This window comes from Agelaius phoeniceus, chromosome 1 (genome assembly GCF_051311805.1).
Source record: "Agelaius phoeniceus isolate bAgePho1 chromosome 1, bAgePho1.hap1, whole genome shotgun sequence".
NCBI classification, from domain to species: domain Eukaryota; kingdom Metazoa; phylum Chordata; class Aves; order Passeriformes; family Icteridae; genus Agelaius; species Agelaius phoeniceus.
In genome coordinates this window covers 44,503,371-44,522,101 of record NC_135265.1, presented here as the reverse complement: position 1 = coordinate 44,522,101, position 18,731 = coordinate 44,503,371, and the positions used below count along the sequence as shown (strand labels likewise).

Sequence of the window (18,731 nt, the reverse complement as noted above, 5' to 3'; positions counted from 1 at the left end):
CAGCCCAGTGTTCCACTACTGGGCTCCTTGTGTATCTTTTCAGTGTTTTAAAGGTTTTTCCCAGCTGCATAGTTCAGGAAGCCCAATGGGCTGGCCCATGAAGAAACAGAACTGCCTAAAGCTTGTCTAGCCAGCATTTTGTGCCTTCAGTTGGAATAAAGTGACAGCATTCTTGGGATACAGAAATTCTATACTGGAGATCCAGGACTCACACCATTACTAAGTTTCTATGTTGATTATAATAGGGGCAAACAGTTTTGCCCTGCAGGCAAAGCCCCTCTCCCTGGAATTAAAGCCTGGAATTAAAAATTTAGTCATATTGAAACTTTCAACAAATGCAATAAAAATTTAGGTTGCAGCATGAAGTGTTTTAACAGTAATTTTTATCATATTAGTGACTAGAAAACTGATCACACCAATACAGCAATCGACTTGGTCTTAGACCTCCAGCCTACACTGCCAATATTCAACATACTAAATTCTGCTGGGTCCTGTACTCTTCCCCTTTAAGCCATCCTCACTGAGTTCTCCCAAATTTACTATTCCTTCCAGCCCCACCCTCCTTTCTCACACTTCAGCCAGAACATCAGAGCATGGTTGGTCTCCCTGTAAACAGTCCCACACTACTACTGCGAGGCAGAGAGCAAAACAAGCAGTGCCTCTGGCCATAAAAAGCTCTCTGGCTGCAGGAGGGGACCTCTCCTTGCCAGCCCATCAGTGGAACCTGCCAAGTGTCACACCCACTGCTACCCATCCTAGTGCAAAAATTCCCCATAGTTATCTTGTGCCTCAAGCTTTTCCATTCCCAACATAATTCCAAAGCTGAATTCCTGTGTAGTACCAGCCAGTACCAGCCAGTGCAGGTGTCAGTGTAGTGTGTCGGTGTTGGGCAGTTTGGGACCAGGCATTTGTACAGCTCTAGGACATGCATCTGTTACTCGGAATGCAGCGAGCGCAGCGTGCGTTCTGCGAGGTGGTATCTACCTGCTTTAGAGAGCTACACAGAAGTTAGCAAGCTGCCTGACACAGCAGATCTAAAGCCCACTTCTCAGGTGAAGGGGACTGCTGCCAGTTAGAAGGGAAGGAGAAGAGACACCTGAGGGAAGAGAAATAAGCAAGGGAAGTTTCAAGGGAAGTGCAAATAGCAAAGCAATTTGAAGCAAGACATAAGGCAGAATACAAGATAAAAGAGGTTAAAAATAAAGCTTGGTTTCCATCTACACTTTGCATTTCTACAGCACCTTCATTCTACATTGGCAAGCACTTAAACATTAGGCAATTTAAAAGCAGCAAATGGCCTTAAGGCAATTGGAAAACTGTATTGCCCCCAGTCTCAAGGCTGACCACATCTGATATAGTTTCATTTCTTGGCCAATAATCAATCAGCATTTTCTTCCTATTCCTAAATCTATAATAGTTATGAAATGCAGTACAAACTGAATCAGTTCCAGTGTTCTTTGTCAAACTGGCATTAAACAATACAAAACCAGAAAACCCCTGTTTAGCGCTAAAGCGCAGAGTCCTGTGTGAAAAAATACATCAAGTGTTCCAATACCTACTCTCAAAATACAAGCAACTACTTCTAGAAGTTGTAGTTCCTGACTTTAAAGGTTCTTGCTTCATTTTCTCAAAATACATGCTAGTATGTTGCAGAAAAAACTCCGGCCATCTGATTTATACCCCATTAGTTCAGTTATGCTCAAAAGCTTTACCAAGATTCCTAAATTGGGTTAGATGAGAAAGTTCCATGTGGCACATGGCTGTGTCCACACTGGCTTGTCACAAAGGACTTTCAAACCTCACCTGTCAGGCAAAGCTTTTAAGACCAAGCATTTGTTCAGCTGATGGCTACTGAGGAGCCAGAAGTTTGCAGACAGTTTGCTGCAATTCCATTATTTGCTACATATGAAAACATTTTATATGATAGTGATGTTTTGGACTGTGATACTGTGCCGGTCAAGTGCTGCTCAAGTGAAGGAAGAACAGGAGTTGATTTGCAGTGACATAACTGATCTGGGATTATGTCTGCACCATGCAAGGAAGTTCCCTCAGATGCCAACCTTACTGTGCACACAATGCACAGCACACACAGCTAAAATGCTCTTCATTACCAGTGGGGCTGGGGTGCATCTGAAGTGCCATTTCAATCTTGGTGGCACCAGCAGGGGAGCCACCCAAGGTGCACCACTGCAGCAGTGAAGCAAATGCTGCAAGCTCCACATACAGGCATGAGGCCACCCTGGCAGGACACTGATTCTGGCTGGAACATAGCCTCATACTCCAACCTATTAGTATTCCAACTTTTCCAACAGTACTACTACCTGCCTAACCCAAAAGTTGTGTTAATTCACACAGCCAACTGATATAGACAGGTTCTAGAACTGAAGTAGACTGATCCTGAGAAAGCATAGAAAGCTATTGTCATTCATCAGTTTCAATTACATCTTTGCTCTATCACTACAGAGTACTTGCAAGTCTTGCCAGTGCCCAGATCCTGTTGCTAAGTATGTACAGTAAAGACTATGCAGAGAAATACATTCTCAACTAGCAAGAAGTTTACCTTTTAGTAAGTGTTTTAAGAACTTACTGTATTTTTACAGCACTGACTGTTCAGACCATGTGATGGCACTAGATCCTGGGGATAAACAGTAACTCCAGAGTCCAGTGTGACAATTAAGTAACAGTTCAGTATAATTCAGGACATAAACAGGAAAGAGTTGCTAACCTGTGAGGTATCCTGATGTTTGTGTATCAGAAATGAACAAGTCGTGTTTCTGATCCTTGAAGGCACTCCAAACAGAAGAACGGGACAGAATTTCATTTACCTACAGTATTTGAAGAGATAACACAGTGAGCACGTGCCATTTGTCATGTTCTAGGCAAACAAATCCATTTTCTATTGCCAAACCATTCAGAAGAGATTACATCAAAGAATGTGGCAGTAGTATGGGCTGCAATATGGAATTTGTGCACATTTCCAAGGAGACTTTTCCATGTGAATTGTGCAGTTGAACACAATGCTCAAAAGAAGTTATTCAGTAGCTCCACTTTATCCTTTGTTCCCCAGAAAGGTGACAAGGAAAAGCAACCCTAGAAGCAGCCCTTGCCACTCACTGACAGCTGAGGGAGAATAGGAATTTTCCTGTACTAGAGCAAGATAGGGACTACTTGGAGGAAAGACTATTCCAAGTTTCCTCCCCTTGAGAAAGCTTTCAACAAAAGCATAAGAGGAAGGCATTAAGAACTAGCACAGTTACTGGGACAAATTTACTTAGATGTACATCCATAATGCTGCTGCACTTATGTATTTATTTAGAAAACAGAAGAGAAATTTACATTTATAACCAAGTTCTGAAGAGTTGTCAGTTAAAGATAACCAGCTCATAGAACATTTCTGCACTTGGGATTTGTCTTTTTTATTAGTGGTCTTCACATGCATTGAACCAAGGACTTCTCCACAAGCAAGAGGTGAAGAAATTCCAAACCATAATCATTTTGAAGTTGCAGTGTGTTAACACTTTAGGTGGAATGATGCAAATGACAGCCAGAAGATTAAACAAGGGATGCTCAGAGTTTGGTACACACCTACCAAGTGTCAAAGCCCAGACAAGGACTTGTGAGTACTCACCTGTTCCCCATACTGCAGGCTACGAGACATGGATTTCAGAGTCTTAACAATCTGAGCTTTTGTTGCAGATGGGCTCTCCAGGGTCTCAAGACCAACACCTTCAAGCAGCTTCAGAAGATAAGGGACCAAATCTGCTTTCAAAGCCTGCAAACATACCCAAATGAGTTGTCTTAACATGGACAGGAAGTTCCAAACAGAATTTTTATATCACTAGCATTAGTGTGAACCAGAAGTGCCAACAGCTATTACTACAAATGCCAAGATGAGTCCATTTTTCCTGAGCTGTATGAATACAAACAAGAGAAAGCAAAGATATTGTCCAGCAATTCTGCTCTATCTAGGTGTAAACTCAGTTGAATTAGTTGGCATTCCACTACACTTTTTTAGATGACACAACACTCCCCTGTGCATTAAGCTTCAATGCTCAAGTAACATCCTTGAACAGGTCTGCATTTTAGATAAAAAATTTTTCCAACAAGAAAAGCACATTAGTTAAGAGTCCAGGAGGCTCCCCAGATGCCATTTAAGTTAACAGTTTAAATATACCACATTTCTACAGTCTGGGATTGTACTACTTACTTGGGCTACTAAGTCAGTTTGCTCCTTCTGAAACATTCGATTCAGTGTTTCACAGGCTATCCCAACTACATCCGATCTCTTCTTCATTCCATTCATGAGAGGGCCAATGGTCTCCAGCGATGCCATCGCTCTAACACAAAGCTGTAGAGAGATAAACATCCTGAGGACTTTATTTTATCCCAAAATTAATGGTTATTGCAGGTATGGTCAGCCAACACCATACATTTCTCAGTGTTTAATCAAGCAATTCTCCATTATTAGCTATAGGTCCCTGCTCACTTGCTACACAGTATTTACAGTTAGAACAGTCCTTTTAGGAACACTACTAAACAATACAAGTAACTCCAGCTATGCTTTTCTCCCCTCAAGCACTTAAATGATTCAGTACCTCATTGTCTGACAATATGTGCATGACACGAATGGCACTTTTAGGAATGGCATTGTTCTTGTGATTCATAGCCTGGATTATCTTGTGAAGATGACCAAGAGGAGGAACTTGATCAGCTAGCTGAGGCTGGGCACTGAACAGGCACACAGTTGCTGTGGTAATGGTTTCTAAAGTTTCCCCCTGCAGAAAATTGAAAATCAATAGAAAGTGTAACTCAGTAAAGTATCATCACAATAACAACATTTCTCACTTGCTTTGTATTATAAATTCTTTTCCCTAATGCTTTTATATCACTTTGTTCTCAAACTGTTAAAACAACAAGTGAAGAACATGATTATCAGCTCCAATAGTGGCAAACATTCACTAGTTCCACAAAGACAGATCACACAGGAATTCCTAACCACTATTTCTAGCATATTGAGAATCCAGTGTATCTGGCTAAGTTGCTTGGTGGAAGCACTGATAGCATGGATGTTTGGCTGACCACCTGAATTCCTAAAGGATTCTGCAGTCTGTGCAGAAGCACTCATCAGGCCCTGTGTATTCTGCATGCCTCTACAATCTGCTGTCACATCTTTGTAATAAAGGTGCCTGTTTTATTCAACATGCTAGTTAGCTTCCATCCTGCAAGTCTAACACAGAATCTGTCTGAACACTGTTTAAAAATTAATTTTTAAACTGTAACACATTTCCTGTACTCATTACACTAACTAAGGTGGCAGCCTTAGTCACATAATTTATACCAGAGTGGGAACTTAGTGTTGCAGAAGGACAACAGAAGTCTCAAGAACAGAAAATTTTTAGGTGGTGTAGAACAAGGCCATTTTTTTAGGTAGGTCAGTCATGGAATAATTAAAAGACACTTCATATGTTAAGCCTCATCTCTAGCACAAAATAAGTCTCTAAGACTTAACTGAAGCTAATTCTATGGCTTCAAGAACTTTAAAAGCCTTGACTCATGTTCAAAAGTTGCCTAAACATATCAACACACTTTTACAGAGAGTAAGAAAGCAGACAGAAAACCCCATTTATGATGGGAATAAAATGTGAGAATCTAAGCTAATCAGAAACTAAAAGACTAAAAACTTAAGAATGCTAAATAAATTCAAAGCATAGAATCAGAAAAAAAAAAAATCATCTTACATGGGGGTTATTTTTCTCCAGTAGTTCAGTAAACTTTTCCAACAGTGCAATGAGAAATTCTCTTGGTTTCCGTAAAACCCAGGCCGGCTGGGCAATAAAAATCCTCAGGAAGACTCCCCCCACTGAAAGTTCACCTTCTGCCTCACCATACACCACAGCAAAGTCTTCAGGCAGCTGTTGAATTGCAAAGTAGAAGTTATTGACAAGGGTATTTGAGAGACCTAAAACTGTTTCTCTAAGTAGTCACAGTCACTAACTGTATTCTCTGAAACAGAGCTGTGCAAGGCCAATAAACCCTACATCTTGAAAGAACATGAGGTAAGAAGTGACAGCAGAAAGAACAGTGCAGTGCAGGCAGTGCCACTACAGTGAACTTTTCTTTCAAAGAACACAAATAACTGAACCTACAACTGCAACAGTGGCAAACCCTAGTTCAAGAGAAGCACCAGCAATGAGGCTGATGATACAACAGCCCTTTCCTTCCTTGCACACTTCAGGGAAAGGTTTCTCACCATCGCTCCAGGGAAGTTTCCAGTTTTCATCTGGATCAAAATAGACATTATGATGTGTTCAGAAACTGGTTTAATGTTGAACTAGAGGACTGTTGGAAGGAAGTCATGTCTAGCTTTTCACAGATACTGGGAATCACTACATGCTGAAACACCCCATTGATGGGACTGATGCGAGGGAATGGCTTAAGGACTTGAATATTTTTTGAGACCCAGTGACTTACTAAAGTTACTTCACATTTACCAAGAGCAGGTTTACTATGGCTGTGTAGTGACAGGACTTTTTCCAGCAAGCCAGTGATGTCTCAATATTCTCCTTTGTTGCTGACTTTTGATGAGTTTTAGAATCACCTAAACTATCAAAATGTTCAGAGTATGCTGACAGTGGTTTTACCTGCAAGTGTCTCATTTCAAGCTGCAAGCTAGTAACAATAGCATCAATTCAACATTAAACCAGTTATGTTTTCAGTTATGAACAGTTATGTTTACAGCACAGCAGTGAACTCCTGTTAGTACTTTAAGAGAAAAGCCTGTTAAGAGTCCAATACAAGCATCTATTATCATGTGGCTTACAGCCTCCCTGGACACACCCAAAGCAGAAACAGGATACTTTTACCTTCCAGTTAGTGTCAGGGTTGTCCCTCTGAAGTTTAAAGTGCCTTTAAAAAGAAAGTAAGTTTTAATGAGCAGTAAAAGAAGCAGTTGTCTTCTCTACTTGACACCTTAGTCTCCCTCCATCATTGTGCAGCAGCTCCAGTTTCTAAGCTCCGTTCTACCCCCATTGTATCCCTCCAAATCCTACAGCAAGTGAGCAAGTACCTGGACTGTGCACAAACTGCACCTGCATCACTGACTTACTGGTACAGTACACAGTGAACAAGTTTATTTCACTGAAGTCTGGCTTGCAAGAATTCTAGTTTTTACAGGCAGAGCTCTGTCTCACAGTTCTTCTACAGCAACTCTGGTTCACTGCCAGAGAGTGTCTCAGTTAAAGATAACTGAGTCAGAAGGTTTCCACATACTCAAGCATCATTTCTCGAACTGTTGTTGATACTTTCTCTCTGGAGCTGTCATTCCAAATTAATTCTGGATTTTCATGGGTTCCCTCAAAGATATGAACAGCAGCTTCAGGGTTGTCTCTCATGGCATCCATGAAGACTCCAGGTAAAAATTTCATTAGTGTGATTCTAACCTAGAAAGGATGAACAAAAATGACACTTAGTCTATCATATGACAAACTAACTGACAGGACAAGCTCACAGAAATAGAAAACTCCACAATGTCCAACTGTCTTTAATGCAAGAATTGTCAAGTGCTAGACTACAACACCACAAAATAAAACAGTGCCATCATTTCAAATAGCAATAGCCAGTGACACTGAAATCTAGGTCTCTACTGTAAAGTCATTACAGATGGAAACCAAACTGCTTATACAAGTTACTGTACACACAACAGTTTCTAGAAGTCTGCTCACAGATTAGAAGTTAAATTTTGAAAAAGCCTGATTGCTCCTTACATGAGTATTTCAGGCACAGAAGAGGATTTTTTTGCTCACCTTTAGAGAGATGCAGGTAATATCAAGAAAGAGTTCCAACATGAGCTGTTAAGATTCTTACCTTTGGACCCACCAGCTTATCTGCAGTCATTTTAGCAAAAAGCTCTGCCGTTTGGGCTCGGACCTGTGGATGAGTTGAGTTGCAAAACATATCTAATAAGTAGATCAAAGCGCCTGTAAAAAAGAGATAGGGAGCATCCAATTTAGTATATTTTTCTGGTCACAAGTAGTATAAAATCTCCAATTCCACACTGATTATTTTAAAGGGAAGAAAGTGGCCACTCCATGCACTTTAGGCCCATTGTTGCAGACACATTTGCCTTCAGTGTAGTACTGTACCTTTTGCCATGGCCTCTTTAATTATTTTTGTGCTAGATGTCAGAGCATACAAAGTTTCAAGGACAAGCTGCCGACCTGTCAAAATAAAGAGCATTTAAGAACTTTGTGTCACAGAGAGTGAATAAGGGAAGATAAATGTAACTGATCTCAACAGAAAACAGTATCAAAAGTGCAATAAAGCTTCAGACAATTACAAACTTAGGGATTCCTGCCTACACTACATTAGTTAAGTAATGTCAAATCAATCCCACATTCTAATACAGCATAACTTCTTAATTAGATGCTAATTAGCTAAATTACCAGAAATAATTTGTCAATGGAACACTACACAAGTCAGAAGTAATCAGAATACCTGCATTTCCTATGTTTCAGGTCACACATTTAAGACAAAAAACTGGTCACACACATTTACAACATTTTTGTAAACCATCCTTGTTAGCTTTGGATATGATAGTCACTAATGTTTAAATCAGCTGACAGAAGTGACTTAGCAGCATATCATAGGGCCTGTGTGATGACAGAGATGGTCTAAATGTAACATTTGTTTAAAAATCTATTTCTATTCCTGGTTCTTGTCATCTTTAAAAAAATGGCGATTCCTGTTTGATAGCTCTGCTTTTCTTATCTAGAAGAGGACAACCGATAGCTGAAGAATATTATTAGGACTAGGCATAGAAATGCTTCACTGAGGATGTATTGCAGTACTGTCTTTACTGCCCTCATTAACAGCTGAGCAACTGGAATGGAGAACAGCAACATCTGGGAAGCCTGAGGAAAGCTTAATTCCAATGTATAGGTGTTCTTACTGTAGCTTCTATTCATAACCCAGCTTTCTATTTTATAAAGCTAACAAGACCATTGTAACCTAAAACTCAGAGCTAATTTCAGCCAGCTGCATTCTTATAAATTCCTGAGTTGGAAGCCCTTTCCCTTGCAAGATGGAGAATCCTATGGTACCTACTTGAAGGTAAGGAATGCAGGAGTGCCAGTAAGTTGGCAAGGACCATTGCCTCAGCAATGTTGTTAACACATTCTTGATTACTTGTTACTATGTTCACTACCTGCAAAAGATCAGAAACAGCACTTGATTATACTTCAGCTATTCAGATACTTCAGAAAACCCAGTGTATGAAGTCAGCCAATTCACTGGCCAACAGAACTGACATTTACAATGCTTATTCCTGCCACCAAATTGTTTTGTCTCTTCAGGCAAAAAGGATGCAAAGACACGTGCATGACACATGTTCCTCCAAGAAGGAACTGACACCTTGGAACCCCAATCTTAGCATTTTTAGATGCTACCCTAACAGCTATACAATCAGGTTTGTTTATGGTGACTACATAAAGCATCCAGACAGGGAGGCTGGGAGTTTGTGGGGGTAGGTTTGTTTTTTGGTTGGTTTGGTTTTTACCTCCAGAGCCAACTGCTGCACCAGGCCAGCTCCATGAACACGCAGAAGGGAGAATATCAACTTAAAGTGCCCTATGCATTCACATTCAGAACCTGCAAGAGACCAAATAAGTTATTCTCCATGATAGCCAAAGCACTCACTGAGGGCAAATTCCCATGCCCATATTTCACTACACAGAGAGGTGTTAAAGACTACACAGCTGCATGTAGTCAGCCACAGAGGTTTCAATAGCTCATACAGGACAGCATCTGCTACAGAGTTAGAACATTATGGACTCCTCTCCATTAGTCTACGTTCCACAGAATTTCAGGTCAACAATATTTCAAAAACAAGAGGGTAACTCCCCACTCCAAGGAAAGTAAGTGATGTAATTCTTGGACTACCTAGTTACTTGCATTCTTATAAAACAACTAAACAAATTCTGTAATTTTCTTTATCATGGACCATCAAAACCTATTGTCTTCAAAGACACTTGCCCTTTCAGAATGTCCCAGCTCAGAGCAGGCTTGCTGTCTCCAGCAGGAGCAGCTGCCTTCAGGTTTATAATTGCAAGCACGGAGAACATCCCAACCAGTTATTATTAGATGCCACAATAGTAGCATGATTTGCTTTTAGAAGGAGCATATAATACAGTAGGAAAACATCCTAATCATTTATCTTAGGCTTTTCCAGTCTGTACATTGATGTTTGCTCACTAAACTTTGCTGCCCACTCTCAAGAGCATCTTCTCCTGTTGCTTTACTACAGCCCTAACACAGGTGCCATTTAGGTGTTTACTAGCACAAAGTACTCAGTTCAATAAAGATTTTATGATGCAAGGAAGTTTAAAAAACAGCTGAAGATTCTTTGAAGGATTACAGAAAGTTTCTTTCAAGAAGTTTAAGTAATCCTAGCAACAGCAGGATTTAATTACATTTAAAACCTAATGATTCAGACATGAAAACAGATAAGGCTTGAATTTAACCCAAAATTTTGCTACATTTACTGACAGTGTTTTCCAGATAAGGGAAAAAACCAGCAAGCTTATATGGCTTACCAACAATGTTAAAGTCTGTCAGCAAGCAAAAAAAGCTCCTTTCTCACTGGAAGATACAGACTACAGAGGTTCAGAGTTTTTAAGGCTGTCCACAGAAGAGTATACTGGGAAGTTCAGTTTTAAGCCTACCTGGGTTGTGTTTTATGACGTTTCTCAGAGCCTCCAGGGCCATTTCAACTCTCCTTAAGCGATCTCCGTGTTGATTGGACTCCACTTTCCCAGTCTGAGTTATCGCCATGAGCGTATGAAGGTACTGTGCTTGTGAGCCTACGTAATCCAAGAGGCTTGCAGCAAATGCTTTAGGGAGCTTTGAAGTAGAGATGACAGCATTTTTAGTTGTGTGGTGCAACAGTACCCACAGTAGAAGAAAATGTATACAAATAACTTCTACATTTCACATATTCCTTTCTTCTAGACAGGCAGATCTTCTCTATGATCACTATAACATTTGGGTCACATTAAACCCTATTTCTATCTAATCATACACTTTAAAAGCTGCACTACTCCAACAGGTGTGTGTTTGCCCATACATAGAGATTGACTGTAAAGCCAATAGGCACATCCTGGAATTACTGAATCCACCCAAGTGTCTGCATCACAAGCTTGGAGAGAGAAGTCATTAAGACATCTGAAAAGCACATCCTTATGACAGACTTGGTCTTTTAATTTATTCTGCACCAGTATAGAGCTTTCTCATAACATGCTGATCTTGAAGGAAATTTCCATAACATTTTGTATTTCCTCCATTCTGTTTGCACTGACAGATAAACAGGAAGAAGGAGCATTCCAAACACTAGTTTCAACAGAAATTTTTTAGCTACATCTCACCTCTAGTTGGAAAGTAGGGACCTCATTGTAGACTCTAACAAAAACCTCTCCCACAATAAGTTCCTTTGCATGGTCACTGAAGACAAAGTCAGATCCATAGCTCTTGTCACAATCACCCTTTAGGCAGAGATAAGCAGCACAAGCTCAGACAGAAAATCTTGTAGGAAGTGTAAAGCTATAATCCCACCATGAAACAGGCAATACTTGAACAGAAAACTTAATGCTTCAGCAAGTCAAAAGCTCAGACTGAAACATCACACAAAATGAACAAGCAAAATATTAGGGTTTTTTGTTGTCTTTTAAAAACTACGGAATGAAGAAAGTGACTTTGGGGTAGACAACAATGGATACTTGTATTAACCATACACTTGCATCCCTAGAGTATATAGGAAAACAAAAACCAGTTTTTTTAAAAAATAGTACTGAGATTTAAAGTAAAGAACATCTTACTCTCTTAATCATGCTTTCTTGCTGAGATTCCAAAAACTCAAGTAATTCAGCTCGTGTCCCATTGTTCCAGATCAAGTAGGGGTTCTCTGTGTTACTGTTAAGCATCTTCAGAGTCTAAGAAAAGGAATTTACACGATGTAACACATTTACACCAGTTTTGGATCGTTATGCACGGTAATCAGCATGTTTCATGGTAATCTCATTAACAGCTAGACTAATTAAGCAAGCAAGTTTAAAAGCAGGAAACTTCCCATATTGGAAAAACATACAGGAAAAACAGTATGTAAAAGTTATGTGGAAAGTACAATCTAAATTTTAGTTTTCTGTTTGTTCTGCTGAGACACACTTACTTCAGATTCTCCATCCATTTTTGACAGTGAGCAGCAACTACCTGCAGTATCTCTTTACAGATGACTTCGTTGGCACCACTTTTTAAAAGTTAAACTTAACCTTTGCTCTCCATCATCATGTCCTTAAGCCTTGAACAATTAACTCCACTTTTTTGTTCCTGTATTTGTTTTGCAAATTTTAGTCTATAAAGCACTGTTCCTGTCCATAGTGTTTGAGGCTGAACCAGTTTATTTTCTCTGCAGTTACCTCAACTGCAAATAAAAATCACACTGCTGTTCTCAGTATCAAGTTGGTCTAAGAGAGTTCAGTGTTTTAGAAGTGAGCAGCTACTCCTTTTAAATCACTAGAGAAAGTTTTGGCCAACAGATGCTTACCTCAGTAGGACTGACCACAGCAAGTTTTCTTGCAATGTAGGGTGTCAACATTCCAGCCAAGCTTTTCCTGATTGCTGGGTTTTCAGGAGTAGCTTGTTCATCAGAAAGATACCCTCCAAGGCGACTCAGGGCCAGGAGACTGAGCTTAGCAAGGCTATTTGCTACCTCCTGAAAAATATGGAGACGGACTGAGAAAACCTAGAGCTTTCTTCTGATAGCAAAAATTTACTTTTATACTGTTTGATGTAGATTAAAAGTGTCTTGCATGAAGTCCATTAGAAATCATGAGCTTTGGCAGCTCTAACAGTTGAATGCTTCAAAAAGCAAAAAAAGTATCTCAAAGAGTATTCATCACTATACAAAAATTCCCTTCCAAAACTCTCTGTTGATGTTACTCTTCATGCTATTCAATGATTCTAACAAATATTTGAATACACTTGGACTCTTAGTAAGAGATGGCAAACAACAGCCGCTGATTGTTGACAGCACCTCAGCAACATTACCTGGTGGTTTGAATCTTCACTTTTCTGAATCCCGCTCTCCTCCAGTGTATAGTCATAGTTGAAGAGGTAACCCAGTAAGTACCACAGAACTCCAGCTTGGAACAAATGTGTTTGTAGCCAGTAATCTAAGGCAAAGGAGCTAACACACTCTACTCCTAAAGCAGCTACTCGTGGTATGGTCTGGGGGAAGAAAAAAGAAGTTTGCCTTAAAGCCTGTAACCAAAGAATGCCAACTGGTTTCTGTACACAAGATTTAAAAGCTCAAACTTGCTAATTCTGCAGTACTGTCTAAGCAACCCAGAGACAAAACTGAAGTAGACATAATTTCTGCACCTGTAGTATTGATAACCAACAACATGGCTAATTAGTCAGCATCTTTCAAAGGGAAGAGTACTTGAATAGTTATTTCATATGATTAGAAAGAAGCATTGATGAACTGCTGGAAAAGCAACTCAGAACTGCAGCAGAGATTGCCAGGAGAGTTTTTTATGGCAATACATTTGTCCTGCAGGGACTAAAGAACACACAAGCATATACAGTCAATTACTAGAATCTGGTTTTAGTCTTCTGTTTTCACACACCCCACATGAAAAGTTAAAGACAAGCTTTCCTGTCTTAATTCAAACAAAATTAATCATTTTTATAACACGAGGCAAGTTCAAAAGAGCTAAATGGCAAGAAAACTTCCTAAATATTGTTCCCAGAGTTTATGCTGACTTTAGAGTCTATCTGCTTATACAAGGCTTAGTTGTAGTACATTTATTTGCTAATTAAGTACAGTAAGCCAAGCTGCCTGATGCGTCAGTAAAAAGGCAAAAGTAGCTGAATCTTTAGAGTGGCTGCAGTTTAAATCTACAGTTTAAATGGATTCAAATACAAGTGTTGAAACAAGGTAGTTGAGTTCTGTATCTCATGATTTGCTGGGATCTTACAGTAGGGTTTGACCAGGCAATGCAACTATGAGGAAAGGCCAAGAGAACCGAGTTTGTTCACCCTGGAAAAGAGAAGGCTTCAAGGTGACCTAATTGGGCTCTGAAGTACCTGAAGGGAGCCTGCACAAAAGGAGGAGAGGGACTATTTACAGCTGTATGGAGTGACATGACAAGGGGAAAAGGCTTCAAACAGAGAGAGTAGGTTTAGATCAGATATTAGGAAGTATTCTTTACTGTGAGGGTGGTGAGCCACTGGAACAGGCTGCCCAGAGAAACTGTGGATGCCCCATCCCTGGCAGTGTTCAAGGCCAGGTTGGATGCAGCCCTAGGCAACTTGGTCTAGTGAAAGGTGTCCCTGCCCATGGCAGGGGAATTGGAATTAAAAGAACTTAACGTCTCTTCCAACACAAACCATTCTTATGATTCCATGACTGTCTTATCTGCCCAAAAACCACAATATTCCCCTAAACATTTAACAGTTAAACACCCATTTGGACAAAGGAAAGGAGCACTCACCTTGCCATAATACAGTAGTCTACAGAGGTCCTTAATTATGTTGGGCATTTCTGTAATCTTCTCTCTGCATTCCTCAAACTGAGCTGCAACACTATAACACTTACTAATGTATCCACATACCTATGAAACACAATATTTTATTGGTTCCAAGAGGAGGAAAAATGCATATTTACAATTCTATTTTTCATATGTACAATACTAGATCAATTTTTTATTGACTTATACTTGGTTTTATTATCATATTATACATATATACACAATGCAATCTTCTGAGAAGACTATACATTCATTTAAAGCTGCTGCTTTAAACTCACCTGTACAGACATATCATCTGGCTTGCTAGATCGAGTCAAGACTGCTACACAACGATTAAATGCTTCTTGCAATACCTGTGAGGATTGAATGATGCACACATTCAGTCACAACAAAAAGAGGTAAAAGCCAGCAAAACCAAAACATTAGCTGGTAAAATCATTTTTAATGGCTGAAAGGAAACATTTAACAAAAATCTGCTGCTTGCATAAGTGGTTTGTAGTGCAAAATTCCTTGCAAGTACTAGTAATAACCTTTGATGCTTTAAGAGTTGACAGTCTTCTCACACTAGAGCTAATACTTCAGTCAGTGCACACATGACTAAGCTGTGTGGGAGTGTGGATCTCCTGGAGGGCAGGAAGGCTCTACAGAGGGATCTGGATAGGCTGGACCAATGGACCAAGGCCAGCTGTGTGAGGTTCAACAAGGTGAAGTGCTGGGTCACAAGAATCCCATGCAGTACTACAGGCTGGGGGCAGAGTGGCTGGAAAGCTGCCCAGCAGAAGAGGACCTGGGGGTGCTGCTCAACAGCTACTGAACATGAGCCAGGGTGTGCCCAGGAGGCCAAGGCAGCCAAGGGCATCCTGGCCTGGATCAGCAACAGTGTGGCCAGCAGGACCAGCACAGTGATTGTCTCCATGTACTCAGCACTGGTGAGACTGCACCTTGAATGCTGTGTTCATTTTCGGGCCCCTCTCTACAATAAAGAGATTGAGGTGCTGCAGCATGTCCAGAGAAGGGCAACAGAGCTGGGGAAGGTTCTGGAGTACAAATCTGGTAAGGAGGAGCTGAGGCAGTACGGGTTGTTTAGTCTTGACAAAAGAAGGCTAAGGAGAGACCTTATCACTCTCTACAAGAACCTGAAAGGAGGCTGCAGCAAGGTGGGGATTGGTCTCTTTTCCCAAGAAACAAAAAGACAGGACAAGGTGGAATGGCCTCATGTTGTGCCAGAGAAGGTTTAGATTGGATATTAGAAGAAATTTCTCCACTGAAAAGGTGGTCCAGCACTGGAACAGGCTGCCAAGGGAAGTGGCTGAGTTGCCATCCCTGAAGGTAATTAAAAAGGTTTGAGGATATGATTTAGTGAGACTTGTCAGTGTTGGAATTAACAGTTAGACTCAATGATCTTCAGCATCTTTGCCAACCTATATGGTTCTAATATTGTAATATGTGCAATGAAAAGGCCTTCTGCTCAAGTGACTTGTTCACATTTATCTATTCTTTCACATAAAAAATGCAGCAGTTCTGTAAAGGAGTAGAGAAACTTCGTATGTAGCTTGTTTATCCACAGTTCAATAGACTGGCCTAGGTCTAGAAAAGGGTATACTCTACAAGATGTTTCTCCTACTGTATCCAGAATATCTGAGATGTTAAGAACAGGTGTCTCAGGATCAAACGTGACTCTCAATTACATCTGATTTCCCAGGCACTGAGGAGCTAAGATTTCTAGCTATGGAAAAGTTAGACTAAAAGCATGCATTTCAACACATTTCTTTACATATACCTCAATTCCACTTTCTCTTCTCAGTTCTTCTGCATTTAATGCTGAACAACTGACAGTATGAAAAGCAAGTTCTGTAGCAGCAGGCAACAGTGGAGATTCTTTGGAAAACAGAAGGTCATCTGATGTTTCAATGGTAATGGTCTTAATCAGCATAGGATAGCCTGCATACTTGTAAGGTTTCAAATCTGAAAGAGGAAAAAAAGTCCAAGTTTATGTATATGCACAGTCTAAGCAATTTAAGCCACCAAAAAAATTATTGGTGGAAGATACAGAAGATATATAAGGACTAGGAAAGGAAGCCAAACACCCAGGAAATCCAGAACAATACTGAGCACAATAGTCCACACAATCTAACTCCTCATCACATAGAACTGTTCATGCTAGAACCTAACAGAGCTTCACAGGAAGAACTCATTTAAGATCAAAAAGGCTTATCTCCAGCTCAGTAAGTCCCCAGGCTCAAAGCCTTCCCAATGATACTTGTCTCACTCCAGAGAAACTCAAGTATAGCTTAGTCTCTGTCTTGGGCTAGGACTGACTAACAATAAGCCTGTGAGGACATTATCCAGTTTTACACAACAATTTTAAGTTTTAAATTGCATTTTTCATTCATGTAAAATTCAGCAGTGCTAAAGCATGATTTCATTTTTCATATGGAGCCAACTGCAAGCCAACACATTTAAGTCTAGCTCCACATAACTGACAGGACTATGGTTGCACTTGAGGTTCTTAGTTCACCATTATAATGTAACACTTAAACAGCAAAATACTGTTGGCTCTGCAGGACTTGGACATGGCAGCAGCAGCTGGAGCCAAGTGTTAGGGTGCTCTAGCTATCCCTCTTTCCCAACTGAGCTATGAGATGGGTTGTGTTGCAGCACACTCACCCAAGGACTCTAACACTGGTCAGAATTTCTGCAAGAATGGCTCATTGTTAATAGCCAGATGATGTAATCTCATGTATAACCAGCATCTGGGTGACTGAGTACTAGCGAGGATTTTTCTGCACAGACAGAATTCTCCATAGAGAGGAAGATTCAAATTGCTTAGTATTGGAGCAGAGCACTTCAAAGAGCTATTCATGCTGTTATGAATTAAGTTTTACTGCAGATTAGTTTATTTCCTAGAAGAAAAAGTCCTAATTTGAAGCCCTATACCATGGCTACATAATGCTGTGGCAAGTCAGAAACCAGATCAACAGAGCACACACTGAAGAAGAGAGGAGATTAAAGCTGACTGAAATGACCACTAAATAAATGAACATAAAACACTGAGGCAGCATGCTTACCTTCCTTATGCCTGTTGAAGAGGATGCTTTGAGTTTTCAAGATCAAAATTATGTTTTCTGGATCTGGCCCATCTATCACTTTGGCAGACTTTGTGCAGAGAAACTCATATGCTTTATTAACTTTTTCAAACATATCCTGCCAATAAGGAGACCAATAAGGAGAAACAGCCATAAGTGTTGTTAAGAACACTCTAAATTACTGGAGCATCGTTTAAGTGCAAGTAAAATAAAACATTTCAGGTTACTAGCAACAGCACTAGCTTTGCTGCCTCACTGCACTCAAGGAAATACTGCAAACACTGGTTGATAGATTAGTTTTCTTTTGTCTCCTGAACTCTGCCCTAGGCAAGAGACTTTAAGTCAATCATACTATGACAAAAGCAGTAAGTACAGCTGGATTGTGAGAATGGTCAGAGGATGCAGTCAGTCTCCGAAAGGGAACAAATAGCTTGTTTAGGTCCTATGTAACTCTCTAAACAGGACCATTTCTGAGATATGAGTCTGATCTGACTACACCAGTTTACTGTAGAAATACTAAATCCTTGAATGGTATTAGTTAAATTATTAATCTGTAGCATTAATCTGTCTTTTATCATTCACCTAGAGCACAGTTTTTGAAAGGAAGAAAGACAATTTAAGTGTGCATTTCAAAATTCTTAATATACGTAAGAGCTGAATATGTTCCCATTTTATTAACACCATAAGTTTGTGCTGTACATACCCTGCCTTCTGGATTCTTGTCAGGGTGGTATTTTTGAGCCAGCCTGAAATAAGCTTTCCTGATCTTACTTTCATCATTCCTGCAATAAAACAAGTTTCATCAATCACACTTAATAACAAAAAAACCTAAAACAACCACAGCAAAACAAGCCTGGGGCTCTGAAAAGAGTACTAACACAAAGTGCAATTGAGTGAAAACTACAAAGCTCTCCTATTTCCTTTTTAAAACTCTGCTTCATCATCTTACACTGAATGGGGGGTAATTGTGTGGTCACAATAGGAAGAAATTTTAAAGACTGAATGTATTTTAATACTTTCAAGGTGCTCAGAGTCCCTCAATATTTTAAATGAAGTATCCAAATGA

General features: G+C 40.0%; 1 protein-coding gene across 2 annotated transcripts in view; it reads right to left on the bottom strand.

Moving 5' to 3' along the window:
• The window catches only part of DNAJC13 (DnaJ heat shock protein family (Hsp40) member C13), a 56,381-nt gene that overhangs the window by 1,212 nt on the left and 36,438 nt on the right, over positions 1-18,731 (bottom strand). The window contains exons 36-57 of one of the 2 annotated variants that reach the window (XR_013182165.1): positions 18,369-18,447; positions 17,648-17,783; positions 16,360-16,544; positions 14,858-14,932; positions 14,544-14,663; positions 13,096-13,275; positions 12,593-12,760; positions 11,868-11,981; positions 11,418-11,534; positions 10,719-10,896; positions 9,554-9,645; positions 9,103-9,202; positions 8,142-8,216; positions 7,864-7,976; positions 7,270-7,439; positions 6,864-6,906; positions 5,739-5,912; positions 4,596-4,775; positions 4,208-4,348; positions 3,629-3,772; positions 2,726-2,825; positions 985-1,096 (exon numbers count right to left, since the gene is read on the bottom strand). Coding sequence is in view for 1 of the 2 variants with exons in the window: in XM_054635813.2 (XP_054491788.1) it covers positions 2,726-2,825; positions 3,629-3,772; positions 4,208-4,348; positions 4,596-4,775; positions 5,739-5,912; positions 6,864-6,906; positions 7,270-7,439; positions 7,864-7,976; positions 8,142-8,216; positions 9,103-9,202; positions 9,554-9,645; positions 10,719-10,896; positions 11,418-11,534; positions 11,868-11,981; positions 12,593-12,760; positions 13,096-13,275; positions 14,544-14,663; positions 14,858-14,932; positions 16,360-16,544; positions 17,648-17,783; positions 18,369-18,447 (2,684 nt within the window). In the remaining variant the exon portion in view is untranslated. The remainder of the gene's footprint in view (positions 1-984; positions 1,097-2,725; positions 2,826-3,628; positions 3,773-4,207; positions 4,349-4,595; positions 4,776-5,738; positions 5,913-6,863; positions 6,907-7,269; positions 7,440-7,863; positions 7,977-8,141; positions 8,217-9,102; positions 9,203-9,553; positions 9,646-10,718; positions 10,897-11,417; positions 11,535-11,867; positions 11,982-12,592; positions 12,761-13,095; positions 13,276-14,543; positions 14,664-14,857; positions 14,933-16,359; positions 16,545-17,647; positions 17,784-18,368; positions 18,448-18,731) is intronic. The other variant, XM_054635813.2, reaches the window with a different exon arrangement.